Source organism: Schistocerca piceifrons, chromosome 2 (assembly GCF_021461385.2).
Source record: "Schistocerca piceifrons isolate TAMUIC-IGC-003096 chromosome 2, iqSchPice1.1, whole genome shotgun sequence".
Taxonomy (NCBI): Eukaryota; Metazoa; Arthropoda; class Insecta; order Orthoptera; family Acrididae; genus Schistocerca; species Schistocerca piceifrons.
Genome location: NC_060139.1, coordinates 453,746,677 through 453,771,639, shown reverse-complemented (window position 1 = coordinate 453,771,639; position 24,963 = coordinate 453,746,677). Strand labels below are relative to the sequence as shown.

The following is a 24,963-nucleotide window of genomic DNA, read 5'->3' as shown; positions in this document are numbered from 1 at the left end:
TTTATTGTTTCAAAACTGGACAGTCTTGTCAACAGGCCATGGTCCTTAATCTATGAAACACAATTTTTTTTCATTATATTAATTGATGTGAATTAGATTTACTATTTACAATAAATGCTGATTGACAGTTTGGAAAAAAGTGTATTTTCTATTTCTTATTGTCCTGAACACTTTATCATTCAGATGTATACGATCATATATAGGCAAATTCACATAAAACAAAAAGTTCAGCAACAGAAGTAAGATAATATTTTTGTGCTAACTAAGCTACAAGTTTTAAATTAAAACCCTTCTATAAATAAAAGGTGTTGCCCAAAGGGAATTTTTTTCAGCTTAGCTTTGATATCTACCAGTCTCCTATCGCTGGTTAAGTGATCAAAGATTTTGGTAATCGCATTATTCACCCTTTCTGACCTATTATCAATTTCAGTTAAGAGTAATGAAGAATCATTTTTCCTGGTATCGTAATTATGGATGTCACTACTGCTTCTGTATTCTTATTCTTTACAATAAAATTAAAGAGAAAAACTATGGACTATAATGCTATACTTAAAATATCATCATGATGACCTAAAGAAAAGACTGCTGGCTTATTCTCCATATTTTCACCTGTACTCTCTTACGGAATTGTCTCTTGTAACCTACAGTAAATAAAATGGTTATTCAGCAGAAGTGATCAGTAATAATATTGTGTAAAGTAGATAATAATACGTTTTGCAGAAGCCTTTTTAAGGCTCTTGTACTTTTTAAACTCAGTTCCCAATAAACTTAGTCCTTAATGTTTTTTGCTGCTCACAAAAAAAACCATTTCCAGCTGAACTGTGATTTGCACAATCACAGTATAGACACAAAAAAATTTTCAAATAGATTTTGCCTTCTTGATTATAGTTCAGAATGGAATTATGTACACTGATGGGAACAGCTTCAACAAGTTGCTGTCGAACATAAAGTAAGAAATTGGGAGTCCCTGTGAAACCAAAAGAAAATTAAAACATACCACATTGGCCACACTTTGAACAAACTATCTGAGTACCTAGATTCAAGGATTTAAAAAACTTTTTTTTAGTTACATTGCAAGTAGGAGTGTTTGCTGTAAAGCTGCATAACATGTAGTAATATATGAAGTATAGTACAGTGTTTCCGCATGCACAAAAATTTTCTTTGAATAATATAATTGCAAGTAAACATTAAGCAACCAATAACAGATGAACAGCAGTTATCTGGTATAATCAAGGAGGCAGCAGTGCTTTTTCTTTGTAAGAAATAAAATACAATAAAAAGTAAGAAAAATAGAAATAAAAGAAAAAAGTAGCAGCTTTCTTCCTCATTTACTTGGTTAAATTCATGTGGCATAAGCATGAATAGTGCAAAGTGGTATAGTGGCGAATATTGAACATATAACTTGTATTTCCAGACTGATCTGGTGCACTAAGTATGGAATAGAACTTGAGCTGGAATACACATATTGACTTCCTATCAGATAAACTAAACAGTTTTGCAAATGCAATGCAAATACTAGCAAATTCCACTGACTTAAGTACAGGAAAAATTGCTTATCATAGTTATTTTGAAACTGTCATTATACGTGAGTTAATTTTTTCAGGAAGTTCAAGTAGTGTATCTTGAATACTGAAACTGCAAAAGAAAATTGTCTGATACATATGTATTGCTCAGCAAACAGTCTTGTTGCCCATTATTTTGGAAACTACAAATCCTGTTCCCTCTATATACATTTATGAAATTTTTCTACACAGCAGACAAAAATTATGTGAGAAAAATCATATTAACCACACTTATAACACAAAAAATACTAATAATTTTATGCTACCAACACACCAGTTGAAATTATATGCACAGGCTCCACAGTATATAGGTATGGCAATATATAACAATATGATGGGCAAAAACATATTTAATAAGAAGCCAAAAATTTTAAAAACAAGGCTACAGCAGATTCTGTGGGGGAAATGCTACTATTCAATAGAAGACTTCATAGAGGATAAAATGATAATACGAGCACTGTTAGATTTTATTGTATGTACGTACACCAAAATTGTATTATTATGATGATGCTGTTTGTTAACATCAGCTATTACTACTACTACTACTACTATTACTATGGTGAAATTTTACCACAGTTTTATGCATCTTCTGAACCTGAATCAAATGATTTAGATAATGTATGTTATGAGACAGATAAACCACAATTCACAAACACATAGAGAATCATGTAAGTATAACAGAAAACAATTTCTTTTTCCCATTGCTAGTAAAGCAACAAAAAATTTCACACCAAATCTCAAACAATGGAAAATCCAAGATGGAATGTAACAATATTATGAAAAGCATAGTTGCTACTCACCATATAGTAGGGGTACTGAGTTGCAGATATGCACAAGAAAAAGACTGAGAAAGTGAGTTTTCAGCTGACGATGCCTGCATGGAAAATACACATTTGCATTTGCATGAGTGTCTGTGTGTATATGTTGTCTATTTTCCATGAATGCCTTGTTGCACAAAAGCTCACTTTCTGACAGTCTTTTTGTTGTTGTTGTTGATGATGATGATGATAATGTTTGGTTTTGTTGGGTGCTCAACTGTGTGGTCAACAGTGCCCGAGTCTTTTTGTTGTGCCTATCTGCAACTCAGTATCTCTACTATAAGCTGACTAGAAACTATCCTGTCATGTTATTGTTGTCGTGGTCTTCAGTCCTGAGACTGGTTTGATGCAGCTCTCCATGCTACTCTATCCTGTGCAAGCTTCTTCATCTCCCAGTACCTCCTGTAGCCTACATCCTTCTGAATCTGCTTAGTGTATTCATCTCTTGGTCTCCCTCCACGGTTTTTACCCTCCATGCTGCCCTCCAGTACTAAATTGGTGATCCCTTGATGCCTCATAACGTGTCATACTAACCAATCCCTTCTTCTAGTCAAGTTGTGCCACAAACTTCTCTTCTCCCCAATCCTATTCAATACCTCCTCATTAGTTATGTGATCTACCAATCTAATCTTCAGCATTCCTCTGTAGCACCACATTTCGAAAGCTTTTATTCTCTTCTTGTCTAAACTATTTATCGTTCATGTTTCATTTCCATACATAGCTACACTCCATACAAATACTTTCAGAAAAGACTTCCTGACATTTAAATCTATACTCGATGTTAACAAATTTTTCTTCTTCAGAAACGCTTCCCTTGCCATTGCCAGTCTACATTTTATATCCTCTCTACTTTGCCCATCATCAGTTATTTTGCGCCCCAAATAGTAAAGCTCCTTTACTACTGTAATCTAATTCCCTCAGCGTCGCCCGACTTAATTCGACTACAGTCCATTATCCTCGCTTTGCTTTTGTTGATGTTCATCTTATATCCTCCTTTCAAGACACTGTCCATTCCGTTCAACTGTTCTTCCAAGTCCTTTGCTGTGTCTGACAGAATTACAATGTCATCGGTAAACCTCAAAGTTTTTATTTCTTCTCCATGGATTTTAATACCTATTCCGAACTTTTCTTTTGTTTCCTTTATTGCTTGCTCAATATACAGATTGAATAACATTGGTGATAGGCTACAACCCTGTCTCACTCCCTTCCCAAATACTGCTTCCCTTTCATACTCCTCAACTCTTATTACTGCCATCTGGTTTCTGTACAAATTGTAAATAGCCTATCGCTCCTGGTATTTTACCTCTGCCACCTTCAGAATTTGAAAGAGAGTATTCCAATCAATATTGTCAAAAGCTTTCTCTAAGTGTAGAAATGCTAGAAATGTAGGATTGCCTTTCCTTAATCTTTCTTCTAAGATAAGTTGTAGGGCCAGTATTGCCTCACGTGTTCCAACATTTCCACAGAATCCAAACTGATCATCCCTGAGGTCGGCTTCTATCAGTTTTTCCATTCATCTGTAAAGAATTCGCTTTAGTATTTTGCAGCTGTGACTTATTAAAATGATAGTTTGGTAATTTTCACATCTGTCAACACCTTCTTTCTTTGGGATTGGAATTATTATATTCTTCTTGAAGTCTGAGGGTATTTTGTCTGTCTCATACATCTTGCTTACCAGATGTTAAAGTTTTGTCAGGACTGGCACTCCTAAGGCTGTCAGTAGTTCTAATGGAATGTTGTCTCCTCCGGGGGCCTTGTTTCGACTCAGGTCTTTCAGTGCTCTGTCGAACTTTTTATGCAGTACCATATCTCCATATCTCCCATTTCATCTTCATCTACATCCTCTTCCATTTCCATAATATTGTCCTCAAGTACTCCTTCCACCTTTCTGCTTTCCCTTCTTTGCTTAGAACTGGGTTTCCATCTGAGCTCTTGATATTCATGGAAGTAGTTCTCGTTTCTCCAAAGGTCTCTGTAATTTTCCTGTAGGCAGTATCTATCTTACCCCTAGTGAGATAGGCCTCTACATCCTTACATTTGTCCTCTAGCCATCCCTGCATAGCCATTTTGCACTTCCTGTCGATCTCATTTTTGAGACGTTTGTATTCCTTTTTGCCTGCTTCATTTACTGCATTTTTATATTTTCTCCTTTCATCAATTAAATTCAGTATTTCTTCTGTTACCCAAGGGTTTCTACTAGCCCTCGTCTTTTAACCTATTTGATCCTCTGCTGCCATCACTATTTCATCCCTCAAAGCTACCCATTCTTCTTCTACTGTATTTCTTTCCCCCATTCCTGTCAAATGTTCCCTTATGCTCTCCCTGAAACTCTGTACAACCTCTGGTTCTTTCGGTTTATTCCCACCTTTTTCCAGTTTCTTCAGTTTTAATCTACAGTTCATAACCAATAGATTGTGGTCAGGGTCGACATCTGCCCCTGGAAATGTCTTACAATTTAATACCTGGTTCCTAAATCTCTGTCTTACTATTACACAGGGTGTTACAAAAAGGTATGGCCAAACATTCAGGAAACATTCCTCACACACAAATAAAGAAAAGATGTTATGTGGACATGTGTCCGGAAATGCTTAATTTCCATGTTAGAGCTCATTTTAGTTTCATCAGTATGTACTGTACTTCCTCGAGTCACCGCCAGTTGGCCCAATTGAAGGAAGGTAATGTTGACATCGGTGCTTATGTTGACATTGACATTTTCTGTGAACGTTTGGGCAGGCATTGTTGGAGATGTCTTGATTGGGCCCCATGTTCTTCCACCTACGCTCAATGGAGCACATTATCATGATTTCATACGGGATACTCTACCTGTGCTGCTAGAACATGTACCTTTACAAGTACGACACAACATGTGGTTCATGCATGATGGAGCTCCTGCACATTTCAGTCGAAATGTTCGTACGCTTCTCAACAACAGATTCGGTGACCGATGGATTGGTAGAGGCAGACCAATTCCATGGCCTCCATGCTCTCCTGACCTCAACCGTCTTGACTTTCATTTATGGGGGCATTTGAAAGCTCTTGTCTACGCAACCCCGGTACCAAATGTAGAGACTCTTCGTGCTCGTATTGTGGACGGCTGTGATACAATACACCATTCTCCAGGGCTGCATCAGCGCATCAGGGATTCCATGCGACAGAGGGTGGATGCATGTACCCTCGCTAACGGAGGACATTTTGAACATTTCCTGTAACAAAGTGCTTGAAGTCAGACTGGTACATTCTGTTGCTGTGTGTTTTCATTCCTTGATTAATGTGATTTGAAGAGAAGTAATAAAGTGAGCTCTAACATGGAAAGTAAGCATTTCCGGACACATGTCCACATAACATATTTTCTTTCTTTGTGTGTGAGGAATGTTTCCTGAAAGTTTGGCCGTACCTTTTTGTAACACACTGTATAATCTATCTGAAACCTTTTAGTATCTCCAGGGTCGTTCCATGTATACAACCTTCTTTTATGATTCTTTAACCAAGTGTTAGCTATGATTAAGTTATGCTCTGCGCAAAATTCTACCAGGTGGCTTCCTCTTTCATTTCTTAGCCCCAATACATATTCACCTACTATGTTTCCTTCTCTCCCTTTTCCTACTGTTGAATTTCAGTCACCCATGACTATTAAATTTTCATCTCCCTTCACTACCTGAATAATTTCTTTTATTTCATCATACATTTTATCAATTTCTTTGTCATCTGCAGAGCTAGTTGGCTTATAAACTTGTACTACTGTAGTAGGCATGGGCTTCGTGTCTATCTTGGCCACAATAATGCGTTTACTATGCTGTTTGTAGTAGCTTACCCGTATTCCTATTTTTTTATTCATTGTTAAACCTACTCCTGCATGACCCCTATTTGATTTTGTATTTATAACCCTGTATTCACCTGACCAAAAGTCTTGTTCCTCCTGCCACCGAACTTCACTAAATCCCACTATATCTAACTTTAACCTATCCATTTCCCTTTTTAAATTTTCTAACCTACCTGCCCGATTAAGGGATCTGACATTCCATGCTCCAATCCATAGAACACCAGTTTTCTTTCTCCTTATCATAATACTATTATATTCCAGACTGGATTTTCCATTGTCTGACTGTTTCATGTAATTTATATGATTAGGGAAGTCTTATTGACCATTTCTGTTCTATAATGGTTTACTGAAACTTTCTGGCACATAATTGTATACCAGACTAGAAGTCAATCTCAAAACCTTCACTTCATGGGCAATCTCTTACCAAATAAACTAGTTAAGACCATTTGAATTTTCTCATTTTGAGATGACAGAAGGAGCAAACTGTTTTACTTGTTAAAAACTTTATACAGTCAAGATCACACAAATATTTCTTCATTTAAAATGACTGGTTTTGACAGACTTTGCTGTCATCTTCAGATCTGTAAGAAAGTGCATATGCAATGAATATGCCTCATAACATGAGTTAATATGTAATATTTGAGGTAAAAGTTTTAGCTTGGTATTACAAAAAACAGAAGTGGAACTGTATGCTTACATACATTGAAGAATCTTTTTGTTATGAAACCTTTTATACTGTGCTGTTTTTTATCCACATGACAACTTGGTATGAGGTCCAACTTAAAATGAACACATTTTGAAACAAAAATATATTTTATGGTGCATAAATGTGCAGTTCCACTTCTGTTTTTTGTAATGCCAAACTAAAACTTTTATCTCAAATATTAGTTCTTAACTCATGTTATGAAACATATTGTTTTGTTTGTCTGGAATGTAATATGTAAGATGTTGTAGTTTTTAAAGTTTTGTCTTATCTATTGACTGAGTTAAAATCTATGATATACCGTATAGTTGCATTCTGTTATGGATTATTAGTTTAGTATTTGATACATATATGCCTTGAGACTATATGAATAGATCCTTTTTCAATATTGAAATAGGACAATGTTGATAATTTTTAATGCAAAAATTAGGAATTGTATTACCTTATTAGTCCATTCTTTTCATTGCATTTAACTCTGAATATTAATGTTTCATACGTGAACACTTTTTAATTTCACGTGACATAAATCCCATATAATTGATTTTAGAATTACTAAGGAGAATATATCTCAGGTGATGTGAAGGAGATATTGAACAGCATATTTAGTGCACAAAACAATGTTTCAGGATTTTATGTGAATGCTAGACAGGAAGTTACCTATCTGTTCAAGTGTGTGATGAGAACTCTAGGGAGGGAGCAGAAAGATGTGGACAGATCCACTCCCCACACTACTGTATGACTGTACCCTGCTGGACCAGTCAATCAAGAGATTGTGGGTGCTGCGTAACGTACTCGAGTAGCTGTCAACTGGATCTATGTTGACTGATATTTGCAAATTGTTAGCCAAAACTGCTAAAGAGAATGTTATTCAGCATATATGAATGTAGGGGGATTGACTTTCCAGTAATTATGTAACTTTACATCAGTATGTATTCTTTTTCATCATTTGTAAATAAATCTTCTAGGTTTTTATGTATGTGGATTGGTTCTATGGACAATTAGTAAATAGTAAATTTACTAGTATTTACAATATAACAAGATGTATACATGTCCGCTTTCATACTCTGACTTTGGTTCACAGGCTACTGGACTGTGTCATCATTCGAAGCTAAGTTACTCTCTGCATATAATTGGACTTATTGATATGATTATGAGCTTTATCATTTTTGTTGTGTCAAAACTTTTTTGCCAGTTTGTATCCATTGTGGTTCAGATTCATGGGTCGGTCTCCACATTGTACACTCAGGTCCTGGTATTTTTCCATTATTTTGTTCTCTCATGAGTCAACATAGCCTTGAATACTCTGGTTTATATGGCTGATTGATTTTGTACTACGAGTATATGCATACTTATGTTTGAGTAAATTTTTGCTGGTCTGTACCCATCGTTGCGAGTTTTTTGAGTCGTCTCACTTGTCATACACTTAGGCTCTGAAATTTTTTCTCTTCTCTTTTGAAGATTTGTCTGTATAGATCTTAACTTAAAATTTATAAGTTCTAGTAATTTACACTGTCTCTGCAATTATTTCTATAGTTTAGTGGTGTAATGTTGTAGTTTTGACATTATATTATTTGTCTTGTGACAGTACGTTCCACAGATCTGAAAATCTGAATGCCATATCCTGATATATGTATAGATTACGATTTGTATAGGAGATATTTATCTTATGTTTTCCATAATATGTTATGTATCAGATACTTCCATACATCTATCTGCTATCCTGGGCAAGGTTATGTACACTGTTTGGCATGCCTTGCAATCTGTCACAAAAAAAAATTGTAAACACCCTGTTTCCAAATTTTGTGAGGAGGATATTGTAATGGGTAACCATTCTCTAACACTAACCAATACCATGTATACTCTCAAATCTGGTATAAGTGAACATTCTCAGCTGTTTAACAGTTAAAAATACAATTGATACGCTGTATTGTTTAAAAATAAATCATCAAAATATAAGAAAGAAGAGCTGCTGCTTTCTCTGCAAGAAACAGCTGACACAGACGGAATTATTCTTGATATGCTCTGCTTAAGTGAACATCACATGGAAACTACAGAAATTGATCAGCTACATTTAAACAGTTATAAAATTGGTTCTTCCTACTGTTGGAGCAACTTAAGACAAGATGGAGCAGCAATTTACACACACAATACTATTAGGTCACAAGTTATAGATGTATCTAAATACTGTATTTAACAGCACTTTGAATGCTGTGCAGTCAAATTAGAGCTTGGAACACAGTTCCTGATCATAGTAACAGTTTACAGGGCACCTATGGGAAACATTCAAACATTTCTCTCGCAGCTAGAAACAGTTCTTACTAAATTTTATAGAAACAACAGTAATGTCATCATACATGGTGACTTTAACATAAACTTACAACAAATAACAATCAGAAACTATTAGAACCACCACTGTCAACATTCAATCTGCTCCCCATGATCTCATTCCCAACAAGAGTATATGGGCACAGCAAGACCCTGATTGATAATTTGTTCCTAGATCCCACAAATTACAATGAGGTGATGACATGGGCAGTAACAAATGGACTGTCTGATCAAGGCGGTCAAATGACAACCCTAAAACTTGCCAGCACATGGCCATTGTAGCCAAGTTAAACATGTTAGAACAATAAATGCTGAATCTACTTGTTTGTTCAGAAATAGTTTATGCCATGAACAATGGGAGGAAGTATACCAGGCTGACACAGTGAATGAGAAGTTCAACTCTTTCCTGAACTTATTCCTTAAACATTTTGAAGCTTCTTTCCCACAAAGACAGATTAAAACCAAACCAATCCGTAGTAAAAGAGTGGCTAACTACTGGTATAAAAATATCATGTAACAAAAAGAGAGATCTGTATGTACAACAGAGGGCTAGTACAGACCCTGCAGTAAGGTTACATTAGAAGAAATACTGTAAAATTCTAACAAGTGTAGTCAAGAAGGCCAAACAGTTGCATTATGCACAAAAAATTAGCAACTCAAACAAAAGTGAGACAAACAGGAACATAAAACCCGACAATAATAACCACAAAGCTGCAGCCTCAGATTTCAACAATTTTTTGCTCACTATAGCAGAAAAAACAGTGAACCATAATAAACAGTCTTACACAGAAGCTATTGAACTACTTGACCACATGCAAACAACATCTAAAGTAGCACTTCACTGCAGAAGTACAACTCCTAAAGAAATTGAAAAAAAAAAACATAAAATTTCTCCAAAATTCAGATTTCTGAGGATACGGTGGCATATCAAGTAGGATCTTAAAATCATGTGCAGACTTAATCAGTTACGTATTGTGCTATTTGTGCAACCAATCTATGGAAACTGGTGTGTTCCCAGATACATTAAAACATGCAGTAGTGATGCCAATCCACAAAAGTGGAGCAAGGGATGAAATATCCAACTATTGGTCCATCTCTCTTCTGCCAGTGTTCTCAGAGGTATTTGAGAGAATAGTGTATGATGGGATTTACAGTCACTTCGCACTCCACTAATGAAATCCACAATAGGTACAGTGCGTGGTGTATTAGCTAAATTCAGTCCCTTATTAAGGGCTGAAAGGGCTCCTTCATCCAGATTCTTGTTCAACAGGTTGATGACAGTGCATGCTGTTCCATGAGATGACACCAATTTTTGTGTGGTTGCAAGTTTCTCAAATTTCTTTGTTTTGCTATTGTGAGATTGCAGTTATACAGGGTGAACATTAATAAAACCAATGAACTGCATGTATGGATTACTGACTGGAAATAGAAGGAAAAAGGTCCCATAAACATGTGTCCAGAAATGTATTGTTGCCATGGTAGATGGTGCTGGTGGTGCCACCATTCCCTTAGTAGCATAAACATTGTGGTGAGTATTTCTGTCTATTCTCTGCATCAAGAGCTCACTTCCATTCACCACAAAGATTACATCTGCTGTCATGGTTGGAGGTCTTCTCACATAATCTTATTTCCACAGATTCTTTAATTAGAGAATGCTAGTGATAGAAGCCTGGGACAAAATTTTTGCTTTGTCAAACAATATTTTGTGTCTGTATGGCTACACACAGCAACTGCAGATTTCTCCACTTATTGATTTCTAATATACTATTGATGATCTGAACAGCACAGATGGACTGACTGATGTAATTGCTTTTGCACTCACAATGAGTGTTATAAATCCCAGTCTAAGACTGTCCTTAACAGAGCATAGCATCTCCTATATCTTCTTAGGAGGTCATAAAATAGGTCTTACATCTGTTGACCTGTAAAGAACAGTCCTGACCTTGAGGTCCCTGGATTTGTAACATTCCTTGTGAGTTTGCAAGCAATTACAATGGTCAGTCAATCTGTACAATGGTCAGTCAATCTGTAACATTTCCAATAAAACACAAAATATTTTTGACAAAATAAACATGTTGTCCCAAGCTCCTACACAATGGGATTCAATAATTTAAGAGGCTTTAGGAGTAAAAATGTTTGAGAAGAACTTAAACTGTACTGCACACATGATCTTAGTGGAGCATGGAAGTGAGCTCTCAATGCAGAGAAGAGGCAGACATATTCATCACAATATTTACACTACTACAGGAACAGTGGCATGACCTGTACAGACACTGACAACATCTGCACCAGCGTTACGCAATTACCGATGGAACATAAGCCATCTATGGGCTATATAATTTCACCACAGCAGATATTTAGACAGCCAGGTGTTCCTGACAAAGACAATGGAGGTAATCATCACAGACTCGAAGCTTTTACTCTGAACTGATGGGGCAAGAAGTCCAGGAATGTTTTATACAAAATTATTAATTCTTTTTGCAAATTTAAAATGACATTAAAAAGATAATTGAGATTCAGCTTTTGTCTTGTGTTGATTGAGACTTTCCCAATTGATTAGTTGTATAAACGGTTTTCAGGCGAGACATCAAACGTCATCATGAAATCCCCACAATATTTTGTTAGCACGATTTCATGACAATTTCAGGTATGATGGTCTATGACAGATTACAGTCATGCCCACATGACTGCCAACTCCAGCTTTGGGCCGGAATGCAACCATCATGTCGCCTGGCCCAAGATGCTGGAGTTGGCAGTCATGTTTATGTGAGGTGTGCTTGCTTGTGTGTGTGGAGGGTGTGTGTTTCTCTTTTGCTGATGAAGACTGTGGCTGAAAGCTTTATGTAAGTGTCTTTTAATTGTTACTGTCTGCAATTTAACATGTCTTCTTTACAATAAGTTACAATCTATCTTTTCCTACATTGTTAACCATGTATATAATTATGGAACATATGTATTGGTATGTCAGCTTTACGTAATAATCTTCCTGAATTCTTCTGTAGAATAAGTCACATTGCCACATGGGATTATGCCACAGGACAATACTGAGTGCAAGCACACTAGCCGTTGCATCCTCAGGCCATTACAATGAGAGAAATTTCTAAGTGCAAAGCAGCAGAGCTGAGCTTTTTGGTCATATGCTGCTGTCACCTCAGTTTGTTATTTACCTGCACGCCAAGGAATTTCAAACATGGAGTTTCATTTATTGTGAACTTCTGGTACATGTAATTCATTTCTTTATTTGCATTAAATAGTTTTTGTTTATCTTCTATTGGTAGTTCAATAATTACTTTAATACACCGGAATTTTTCAATAAAAATAGTTGCTTGCATCTGTAACAACAAAGCTCTGTTTACAAAACACCACTCTATGACATACAGGTTTACAATGAACACTGCTGCTTACCCTTTAGTTAACATAAAGTGTGGCTAATGAGGTATTTTTTAAACTTTCTTTTAAATTGGTATGGCTTCCCAATCCAATTACCTTATCCTGAACACTTTGAAATTTCTGCATATCAGTCACTACAACTTATGGTGTATCTTTACATAACAGATAGTGGTTCAATGAGAGGACATACATGTGCTGCTGATCCCTGCTCATATTTGTAAATATGAGACTTGTCACCAGCTATGAGTTCAGTTCCTCTTCGACTGCAATGAACCATAACTGAAACACAAAGGGAGTATGCAAGCAAAAACACATGAACTGTCTAATGGCACAAAAATGTATGTCCTCAGACATTATGCACAAACGTTTATGAACTTACTTGCAAGTAGATTGGCCATAGTACCACTGGGAACAAATAGTCCAGCTTCTTTCCCAAATAATGCGGCTGCTCTTCGTTCCAAAGCTGAAAGTATTTAAATTTTGTGATTTCCTGTCTACATCATTTTTCACAGTACTAACATAGGAGTCTGCTTGCAGGAAAATACACAAAAATAGTTGCAATGGCAAGTAGGTTGATTGAAATATGAGTAACTCAAATTCAACAATTACTGTAACACTCATATTAAGTTTAATAGATATCCAGTAAAGTTATTTGAAGTACAACAAATTAATCTTCACTTGTGCTACATGTTGCAAATGAACCAGTCAGAATGAAAGGGAGCATCCCGTGTGCTTCGCCACCTGTAAGGCTCATTGTACAAATCCACTCTCAAATAGTCCAACATACCGACAATTACCTTACTGAAATTTCGAAAGTCAGTTTGCCACAATGTTGCATACAAAGCTCCAGTTCCTCATATGTACTGTTGTTTATTAGAACTAGATATTTCTGCAAAGCTCTCTGTCCTTTTGTCAGACTGTGTAGCTGTCTTCAGATTCATATATATTAGCTTACTTTCACCAGTAAAAATAATCCTACTCCAGGTCACATTAGTACTGCAACATTCAAAAAGTTATTTGATATGATGATGTACACCAATCTACAGGCCCTGGGATTTAGCACCAATTTTTGTAAACATAGCCACTTCCTATTTTTTGTTACTGTTTCTATAATAGCATGATATTGTTTCTATTACAGTATGATACTTTCATCCATGTAGATCTATCTGTTCAATTTCTGTAATTTCAGAGCGGTTTTCTCAGAAATTTAACACATCTGCTTATATTCCACTAGCTCTTTCAGATGTAATTGTATTTATTGTACAACTCTGTCTTTCAGAAAAATATACTTTGAAGAGTGCCTACTGAAAAACAATGGAAATCACAATGTTACTATGTATACTGTTTTGGTCAAATTAGATCCTATTATCATATCTGCATGCAAGTAACAGCTTATTTAAAAGCAATCAGATACAGACCACCCCAAACATAGTGCAGCTGAATGAGGGGTGATACATCTGTCACACACAGCTGTAAATGCTTGTCTTTCTAGAGCAACTCTCTGCACTCTCATTAATTTGTACCACATGATGTTACATCCAAAACTTATTAAGCACACGATTTTCACACTAATGTGAGGTGACGTCTCACCAGTATGCACAAATGATTAATTTAACTTCATTACCCATTGTTACCTATACTCTCAATTGTAATTACATTTTTACATTTTTTGACAGGTGACATTCCTGAGCTCTGTACATGGATTAAAAATACAAATTACCATTACTGATAATTGATGTCCAAAGTACTGCACCAGTTCTAAAATTTTACTTTCATGACTATACATGTACCAGAAATACAAAGTGACTCACAGCTAGCTGCTTACAGGACAGCTACCATAGCAACAACTAATCATAGCACAGTTGTCAATCACTCTGTACCTTTGGTGCTGGTTACCTGTCAGCTGCAGACAAAAATTGCTGTCTATAACATAATTGTTGTGGTTTGTTCTTATATGTTTTGTTTCTTGGTGTCATATATTTCCTTTAGTGAATTAATGAAGTTAATAGCATAATTGTTAATGAAAGTGATAAGACTATTATGATCTTGCAACAAGAGCACAATACCGAACATCCTGCTATAGCACTTAGCAATGAATTTCTTGCAAATAAACTTTCAGATTTGCCAGCAGATAACACTGTGCAAGTGCCACAATATTTCATTAACCCAACTGTTTGACATATTCAGGTGGCGGTAGTTGCTGACATCACTGCTGCAATCTAAAACTGGTGCAATTGTGTAGTGGCATCAAAATTTATCAGGCCAAAAGCAGGAATTAAACATGCTCTGTTGGATGGAAATTATGGTCTTAGTGCCCCCAGCTGGGAGCCAAAGAGAGGTTCCCTGCATGTGCACTGTGGGAAAGATTGTGCTGCTGGACATGCCAACAATTAAAAGTTCTATTAACTCCTGGCAATGCGCCTTGCCGGGTAACAAACACATCAGAGGATCTTGTTTCTCCTGTTTCAATATAATGACAGCCAGTGCTGGATACCAGGCAGTGCTTAGCTGAAATCTGGTATCCATTTTATTAACACTGCCTGCTGTACAGATATGTATGGCCTCTTGCACAATGTGGTAGAGTCTTACGCTCCCTGGTACATAGAGCACTTGTGGGCTTAGCCCTGAAAGCCTGACATGTAACCTGCAACACCTAACAATAGTGTTCAATCAGAACAGTTATTCTGATAAGCAGATATGCAATGCATTGTGAGATAAGCATATTCAATGTAGGGATGTAAATGAAGATGCTGAGGCACCTGGTCCAGTGGTTTCCTTGCCATGTTTTAGCACCATGTCTTCAGGAACAGAAAGACTCTTCAAGAGACACAATATAAATGTGTTTTTTGTCCACCAGTGAAACTGAGGACTTTGTTGTGCTCTGTCAAAGACAATTTTGGCCTTAGAAAATCCAGCTTATGTAAGATCTCATGCACCTGTGGGAAATCTTATACTGGGCTGATATACCACACTGTGCAACATTGTTGTGTTGAACACCATCAATTTACACGCCTGGGCCAACCTGATAAATCTGCAATAGCAGAGAATTTCCTAAATACAAAACATTGCACGTTTCACAAGAAGACTCAAGCTGTATCATTCAGGGATTGCGGTTTTTAAGGAGGCCATAAATATCATTCAGGGCCAATCCTGTCAACAAGGATGCAAGATTTCATCTAAGCACTATCTGGAATACAGCAGTTGCTGCCATTAAATTAAAACAGGACAAAGAAGATCCTCCAATGTACAACCTGACACAGTGCATTGCCAAGAGTTAATCCTGCTGTTAACCACCGGAGTATTCAGCAACACTGTCGTTGCTCACAGTGCACATGTGGAGGGCCTCTCTTTGGTTCCCAGTAGCAGACAAAATGAGAGCCTTCCCTTGCATGCATAATCCCTGTTCCTGACTCAATAAATTTTGATGTCACCATGTGATTACCAACAGCTGCATCTTGCAGCAGTGATTACAGCAACTACCACCATCTGAACATGTTGAACAGTTGTGTCACAAAATATTGTGGGATTTGTGTAACATTATCCAGCAGCAAACCTGAGAAGTGTATTCTTAACAGCTCTGTTGCAAAAATCTGAAAAGTCACAATGAATTTCTTGTGCAGCATGTGGAACATGAAGTTGAAGAATCAAAAATTGTAGTAATTGCTTGGAATCAAATGCATACTGCCATTATGCTACATTTGCAAACAGATGAAAATGGCCACAGTGGCCAAAACCAGTGGAGGTGATTGAAAATAAAAGTGAAAGTTACTGAAATAATGAGCAACCAGTTGCACGGAAAAAATTTATTTCCTTAACTTGTTTCAGTCACTTTGTGCCCTTCTTCAGAAGGTTATAACTATTGCCTTATTTGCAAGTGTCAACAATACAATGCAGGCAGCATAAGCTGTGATCATGTTGGTCTTAGCTCCTTTTTCTTTTGTTGACTGTTTCAAAAAATACAACTGCAGTTGCTGAAGATGGATAAAATATTAAAAAAGTGGAACTGCTGCAGCTATTTGATTTCAGGACTTTGAAATGAGTTATTCATGATCTTAATTCTTTCCTTTCCAAACTTTGCTTCCTACTTCTGCTCTTTATTGTCAGACTGCTCCTGTAATGTTGTGTTGTACAAATACTGTTGCCTATTTCCACAGCACTCATGACAGATAGCAATGTACAATATGGAGGGGCAATCCACTATTTTCAAGGGCAGAGTATTGGTTGGTGTTGAAGTCATTACACGGTTGCAGGTTCTAATGAAGTGATACTGTATTTTGCCACATCTGATGAGTACTGACTCTATGACACTGTTATATCAGTAGTAAATACATTGTCAACATTGTGGTAGATTGTGTCCCCCAACAATAATGGCCCAGGACACAGAGATTGTTTATTGCTCATTCTGCGAACAGAAGAAAATGTTTGATCTGAATTTACCACATCAGTTGTGACTCATAGCTTAGCTCGAGGAGATTACTTCATTCACTCATTCACCCATCCATTGCATTTCATAAATCTTGTTATGCAGGAGAGCTTTCAGGAATGAGAAACAGGCCAAGTAACCCATAAAAAGGCAGTGATGGCCACTCCAAAGCTACGTCTCTATAGTGCATTAAGATTAGCTCCTAACCATAAGCTCAGGTTGTAAGCTTAGACATTTATGAGAAGGACACAAAATTTATAATTGTAGAAATATACTAATACGTACTTAAATTAAAGTCTATTTTTATAAGGCTATGCTGCTGCAATGCATTTCACAATACCACATACAAACAAATATTTTGTGGTGTAAATATGTTAATATTCTACATCTACATTTATACTCCGCAAGCCACCCAACGGTGTGTGGCGGAGGGCACTTTACGTGCCACTGTCATTACCTTCCTTTTCTGTTCCAGTCGCGTATGGTTCGTGGGAAGAAAGACTGTCTGAAAGCCTCTGTGCGCACTCGAATCTCTCTAATTTTACATTCGTGATTTCCTCGGGAGGTATAAGTAGGGGGAAGCAATATATTCGATACCTCATCGAGAAACGCACCCTCTCGAAACCTGGAGAGCAAGCTACACCAAGATGCAGAGTGCCTCTCTTGCAGAGTCTGCCATTTGAGTTTGCTAAACATCTCCATAGCGCTATCACGGTTACCAAATAACCCTGTGACGAAACGCGCCACTCTTCTTTGGATCTTCTCTATCTCCTCCGTCAACCCGATCTGGTACAGATCCCACACTGATGAGCAATACTCAAGTATAGGTCAAACGAGTGTTTTGTAAGCCACCTCCTTTGTTGATGGACTACATTTGCTAAGGACTCTCCCAATGAATCTCAACCTGATACCTGCCTTACCAACAATTAATTTTATATGATCATTCCACTTCAAATCGTTCCGCATGCATACTCCTAGATATTTTACAGAAGTAACTGCTACCAGTGTTTGTTCCGCTATCCTGTAATCATACAATAAAGGATCCTTCTTTCTATGTATTCGCAATACATTACATTTGTCTATGTTAAGGGTCAGTTGCCACTCCCTGCACCAAGTGCCTATCCGCTGCAGATCTTCCTGCATTTCGCTACAATTTTCTAATGCTGCAACTTCTCTGTATACTACAGCATCATCTGCGAAAAGCCGCATGGAACTTCTGACACTATCTACTAGATCATTTATATATATTGTGAAAAGCAATGGTCCCATAACACTCCCCTGTGGCACGCCAGAGGTTACTTTAACGTCTGTAGACGTCTGTCCCAGACGTCTGTCCATTGATAACAACATGCTGTGTTCTGTTTGCTAAAAATTCTTCAATTCAGCCACACAGCTGGTCTGATATTCTGTAGGCTCTTACTTTGTTTATCATGCGACAGTGTGGAACAGTATCGAATGCCTTCTGGAAGTCAAGGAAAATAGCACCTACCTGGGAGCCTGTATCTAATATTTTCTGGGTCTCATGAACAAATAAAGTGAGTTGGGTCTCACATGATCGCTGTTTCCGGAATCCATGTTGATTCCTACAGAGTTATTCTGGGTTTCCAAAAACGACATGATACTCGAGCAAAAAACATGTTCTAAAATTCTACAACAGATCGACGTCAGAGATATAGGTCTATAGTTTTGCGCATCTGCTCGACAACCCTTCTTGAAGACTGGGACTACCTGTGCTCTTTTCCAATCATTTGGAACCTTCCTTTCCTCTAGAGACTTGCGGTACATGGCTGTTAGAAGAGGGCAAGTTCTTTCGTGTACTCTGTGTAGAATTGAATTGGTATCCCGTCAGGTCCAGTAGACTTTCCTCTGTTGAGTGATTTCAGTTGCTTTTCTATTCCTTGGACACTTATTTCGATGTCAGCCAGTTTTTTGTTTGTGCGAGGATTCAGAGAAGGAACTGCAGTGCGGTCTTCCTCAGTGAAACAGCTTTGGAAAAAGGTGTTTAGTATTTCAGCTTTACGCGTGTCATCCTCTGTTTCAATGCCATCATCATACCGGAGTGTCTGGATATGCTGTTTCGAGTCACTTACTGATTTAACGTAAGACCAGAACTTCCTAGGATTTTCTGTTAAGTCGGTACATAGAATTTTACTTTCGAATTCACTGAACGCTTCACACATAGCCCTCCTTATGCTAACTTTGACATCGTTTAGCTTCTGTTTGTCTGAGAGGTTTTCGCTGCGTTTAAACTTGGAGTGGAGCTCTCTTTGCTTTCGCAATAGTTTCCTAACTTTGTTGTTGAACCACGGTGGGTTTTTCCCGTCCCTCACAGTTTTACTTGGCACATACCTGTCTAAAAAGCATTTTACAATTGCCTTGAACTTTTTACATAAACACTCAACATTGTCAGTGTCAGAACAGAAATTTTCGTTTTGATCTGTTAGGTATCTGAAATCTGTCTTCTATTACTCTTGCTACACAGATAAACCTTCCTCCCTTTTTTTATATTCCTATTAACTTCCATAATCAGGGATGCTGCAACAGCATTATGATCATTGATTCCCTGTTCTACACTTACAGAGACAAAAAGTTTGGGTCTGTTTGTTATTAGTAGGTCCAAGATGTTATCTCCACGAGTCGGTTCTCTGTTTAATTGCTCGAGGTAATTTTCAGATAGTGCACTCAGTATAATGTCACTCGATGCTCTGTCCCTACCACCCGTCCGAAACATCTGAGTGTCCCAGTCTATATCTGGTAAATTGAAATCTCCACCTAAGACTATAACATGCTGAGAAAATTTATGTGAAATGTATTCCAAATTTTTGCTCAGTTGTTCTGCCACTAGTGCTGCTGAGTCGGGAGGTCGGTAAAAGGAGCCAATTATTAACCTAGCTCGGTTGTTGAGTGTAACCTCCACCCATAATAATTCACAGGAACTATCCACCTCTACTTCACTACAGGATAAACTACTACTAACAGCGACAAACACGCCACCACCGTTCGCATACAATCTATCCTTTCTAAACACCGTCTGTGCCTTTGTAAAAATTTTGGCAGAATTTATCTGTGGCTTCAGCCAGCTTTCTGTACCTATAATGATTTCAGCTTCGGTGCTTTCTATCAGTGCTTGAAGTTCCGGTACTTTACCAATGCAGCTTCGACAGTTTACAATTACAATACCGATTGCTGCTTGTTCCCCGCGTGTCCTGACTTTGCCCCACACCCTTTGAGGCTGTTGCCCTTTCTGTACTTGCCCGAGGCCATCTAACCTAAAAAACCGCCCAGTCCACGCCACACAACCCCTGCTACCCATGTAGCCGCTTGCTGCGTGTAGTGGACTCCTGACTTATCCAGCAGAACCCGAAACCCCACCACCCTATGGCGCAAGTCGAGGAATCTGCAGCCCACACGGTCGCAGAACCGTCTCAGCCTCTGATTCAGACCTTCCACTCGGCTCTGTACCAAAGGTCCGCAGTCAGTCCTGTCGACGATGCTGCAGATGGTGAGCTCTGCTTTCATCCCGCTAGCGAGACTGGCAGTCTTCACCAAATCAGATAGCCACCGGAAGCCAGAGAGGACTTCCTCCGATCCATAGCGACACACATCATTGCTGCCGACATGAGCGACCACCTGCAGATGGGTGCACCCTGTACCCGTCATGGCATCCGGAAGGACCCTTTCCACATCTGGAATGACTCCCCCCAGTATGCACACGGAGTGCACATTGGTTTTCTTCCCCTCTCTTGCTGCCATATCCCTAAGGGGACCCATTCGCGCCTGACGTTGGAGCTTCCAACTACCAGTAAGCCCACCCTCTGCGACCGCCCGGATCTTGCAGACTGAGGGGCAACCTCTGGAACAGGAAAACCTGCCATGTCTGGCCGAAGATCAGTATCAGCCTGAGACAGAGCCTGAAACCGGTTCGTCAGACAAACTGGAGAGGCCTTCCATTCAGCCCTCTGGAATGTCTTTCGCCCCCTGCCACACCTTGAGAGGACCTCCAACTCTACCACAGGTGAGGGATCAGCCTCAATGTGGGCAATATCCCGGGCAGCCACAGTCGTAGTCTGATCGGGGGATGCGTGGGACGAGCTGGCCGTCCCCGACAAACCCCCATCCGGACCCCCACAGTGATGCCCATTGGCAACAGCGTCAAGCTGTGTACCGAAGCCAACACTGCCTGAAGCTGGGAGCGAAGGGATGCCAACTCAGCCTGCATCCAAACACAGCAGTTGCAGTCCCTATCCATGCTAAAAACTGTTGTGCAAAGAACGTCTGAACTAATCTACAGAGAACACAAATAAATAGACACAAAATTTAAACTGTTATTAAAATACAAGATTGCCTAGTAAACGCAGTAATGCTGCTACTTGCGCACTGCTGACACACTGCTCGGCGGCGGAAGGAGACTACATGATTTTACACTATTCAGGTTCTAAAACGCGATGCTACTACTCTCAAATACTATAATACGCCCAAAATTTATGAATTAAACAATGCAAGTACCAAAAACACGCAAAGAAATTAAGAATTAAACTATGTAACAAATAAGTGAGCTAGGAGTATACGACTTTCTGCTGGCAGTTGCTTATCCACCGTCGGCAGGGACCACACTGGCTATGACCAACCGACACTGGCCGTTCAAAACAAAAACAGAAGACAGACGACTACGCGAATTTACATGATTCAGGTACTAAAACGCGATGCTAAAACTCTCAAATACTATAATACGCCCGAAATTTATGAATTAAACAATGCAAGTACCAAAAACACGCAAAGAAATTAAGAATTAAACTATGTAACAAATAAGTGAGCTAGGAGTATATGACTTTCTGCTGGCAGCTGCTTATCCAACAGCGGCAGGGACCACACTGTAGTTGAAAAAGGATAAAAATTAAACATTTAAAACCATGAATTTAGAAACAACTACATATAAAAAAATAAGTTAACTGGTTTTAAAAGCACTTCCATAGCAGAATTCCCCAGCAACAATGACCAGAAAGTAAATCAATAAAAAGAAAGACATTTTAAAGCAAAGGCCAGTAATTCTACTTTTTTTGGAAAGTCATTAAAAAGCTTTCAGTCTTTGTCCTGAAAAAATATTCTACATATTGTTGATTACATTTGTGATGAATTTGTAATTGCATAATATGAGTGACTGTAAGTTTAAGACAATGTTTCTGCAGTGAAACAGCTGCAGGCCTATTCAGCTACGATGTGGGTTGAGTCTGGTACTGTTGATTTGGGCTCTCTTGAGTAATATGCTTCCTTCATGACCAAACATCACAGTTTTTGAATAGTTCTTTAAAGACTCTATTGAGCACATTGTGGAGCTCTATATTCTATATCCTCTCACTCTGCTTCATTTTAATCCCATTAGATAAAGTTATTCTCTGTTTTCTGTTAGGAAGGTAAGAGCTCATTGAAGTAAGAGAGATGTCATACTGCTTAAGTTTGCTGAGTAGAAATTTGTGGTTGACATTATTAAAGATCACCTGAAACCACATGTGGTTCACTTTTTACAATTTAAGTCTCCCAGGACTTAATTTGTGAGGTCAACAGTATATGACTAACACATCAGATAAATTCTCAGTTGCGCATAATAACTACCATCGGATGTAGAATGAGATGACGACAATGAAAATTTGTGCCTGACTGGGTCTCAAACTTGGATATCCCACTTATCGTGAGCAGTTGCTTTACCATTTGGCTATCCGTGCACAACTCACGGCCAGATCCAAACTTCCATATGTTGTCAACCATACGTCTATGATCTGTATTCACACATCCATTATGTGTATTCCTGTACAGATTATCTGATGTGTTTCATAATGACTGTGGTTGCCACAGTGCATGGTCATCAGAATAACACAGGCACTGCAGTATCATATTTATCTGCCGATACTTGACATGCAACTTTCAAGCACAACAACAGATCTGTACGGGAATAGACATAATGGATATGTGAGTACAGATCACAGACATATGGTTGACGACATATGGAAGTTTGGGTTTGGCCGTGAGTCGTGCATGGATAACAAAATGGTAAGGCGACCACTCGTGATAAGCAGGAAATCTGGGTTTGAGTCCCGGTCTGGCACATATTTTCATTGTCATCATTCCATTCTACAGCCAATGGTAGTCATCATTCGCAACTGCAAATTCATCTGATGTGTTTCACAATGGGTGTCGTCACCGCAATTCATCGTCATCAGAATAACACGGGTACTGCAGTATCGTATTTATCTGCCGATACCAAGCATGTGACTTTCAGCACAATGTCTGATCTGTATGGGAATACACATAATGGATGTGCAAATACAGATCATAGACATATGGTTGACGACATACGGAAGTTTGGGCCTGGCCGTGAGTTGTTAATGGATAGCCGAATGGTAAAGCACCCGCTCGCACTAATAGGGAAATCCGAATTTGAGTCCCGGTCCGGCACAAATTTTCATTGTCCTCATTCCATTCTACAGCTGATGGTAGTCATTATTTGCAATTGTGAATGCATCTGATGTGTTTTGTAACGGCTGTGGTCACCGCAGTGCATCATCATCAGAATAACTCATGCACTGCAGTATTGTATATGACTAAGTTTTTGAGAGGACTGGAATAAATTGGTAAACAATTAGTGGTCATTTTCTTATTCTCAGATTCCCTATTGTATTTTAAAACTGCTTATTAAAGTTACCAAAATTTTTTTGAGTTATTGGTGGATCAGATTTGTTGGCAAAAATACATGTTCAAAGTCGGTGGTAGACAGAAAACATCTTCCGAAATTGTACTAAATGCTTTCTCTGAGAATTACTTTGAACAATTAGTTCATGAGCCCACACAAATTGTCAATGATTGCGAAAACACACTTGACCTCTTAGACACAAATAATCCTGATCTAGTAGAGAACGTCATGACAGATACAGGGATTAGTGAAAACAAAGTCGTGTAGCAAGGCTCAAAACCATATGAACCAAAACCACTAGAAATAAACGCAAAAATATATCTATTTAAAACAGCAAATAAAAATTTGCAGCCTTCCTAAGAGAGTCTCCATTCCTTCCAAGCTAATTATGCAAGTGTAGACCAGATATGGCTCAAATTCAAAGACACAGTATCGTCAGCAATAGATAGATTCATACCGCATAAGTCAATAAGACTGATCCACCATGGTACACAAAACACATCAGAACACTGTTGTAGAAACAATGAAAAAAGCATGCCAAATTCAGAACGCAAAATCCCCAATGCTGGCTAAGTTTCACGGAAGTTTGAAATTTAGTGCGGATGTCAATCTGAGATTCTTTTAATAGTTTCCACAATGAAATATTGTCTCAAAATATGGTAGAAAACCCAAAGAGGTTCTGGTCATATGTAAAGTACACCAGTGGGAAAAAACAGTCAATACCGTCATTGCGCAATAGCGATGGAAATGTTACCGATGATGGTACCACTGAACCGGAGTTAGTAAATACAGTTTTCCATAATTCCTTCATGAAAGAAGATGAAGTAAATATTCCAGAATTCGAAACCAGAAGAGCTGTTAGCATGAGTGACATAAAAGTAGATATCTTAGGTGTTGCAAAACAACTCAAATCACTTAAGAAAAGCAAGTCTTCCAGTTCAGATGGTATACCAATTAGGTTCCTTCCAGAGTATCCAGACACAATAGCACCTTTCTTAGCAATCATATACAACCACTCACTTGATGAAAGGCCTGTTCCTAAAGACTGGAAAGTAGCTCAGGTCACACCAATATTCAAGAAGGGAAACAGAAGTAACCCATTGAATTACAGACCCATACCACTGACCTCCCCCCCATGAACCATGGACCTTGCCGTTGGTGGGGAGGCTTGCGTGCCTCAGCGATACAGATAGCCGTACCATAGGTGCAACCACAACGGAGGGGTATCTGTTGAGAG

The 24,963-nt window shown here is 38.4% G+C and overlaps 1 protein-coding gene across 11 annotated transcripts in view; it reads right to left on the bottom strand.

The window, feature by feature from the left end:
- The window catches only part of LOC124777700 (probable low-specificity L-threonine aldolase 2), a 264,995-nt gene that overhangs the window by 109,138 nt on the left and 130,894 nt on the right, over nt 1-24,963 (bottom strand). For all 11 annotated transcript variants that reach the window (XM_047253193.1, XM_047253192.1, XM_047253190.1 and 8 more), the window contains 2 exons: nt 12,998-13,081; nt 12,809-12,897 (listed from right to left, as the gene is read on the bottom strand). In XM_047253193.1, coding sequence (XP_047109149.1) covers nt 12,809-12,897; nt 12,998-13,081 — 173 coding nt within the window. The remainder of the gene's footprint in view (nt 1-12,808; nt 12,898-12,997; nt 13,082-24,963) is intronic.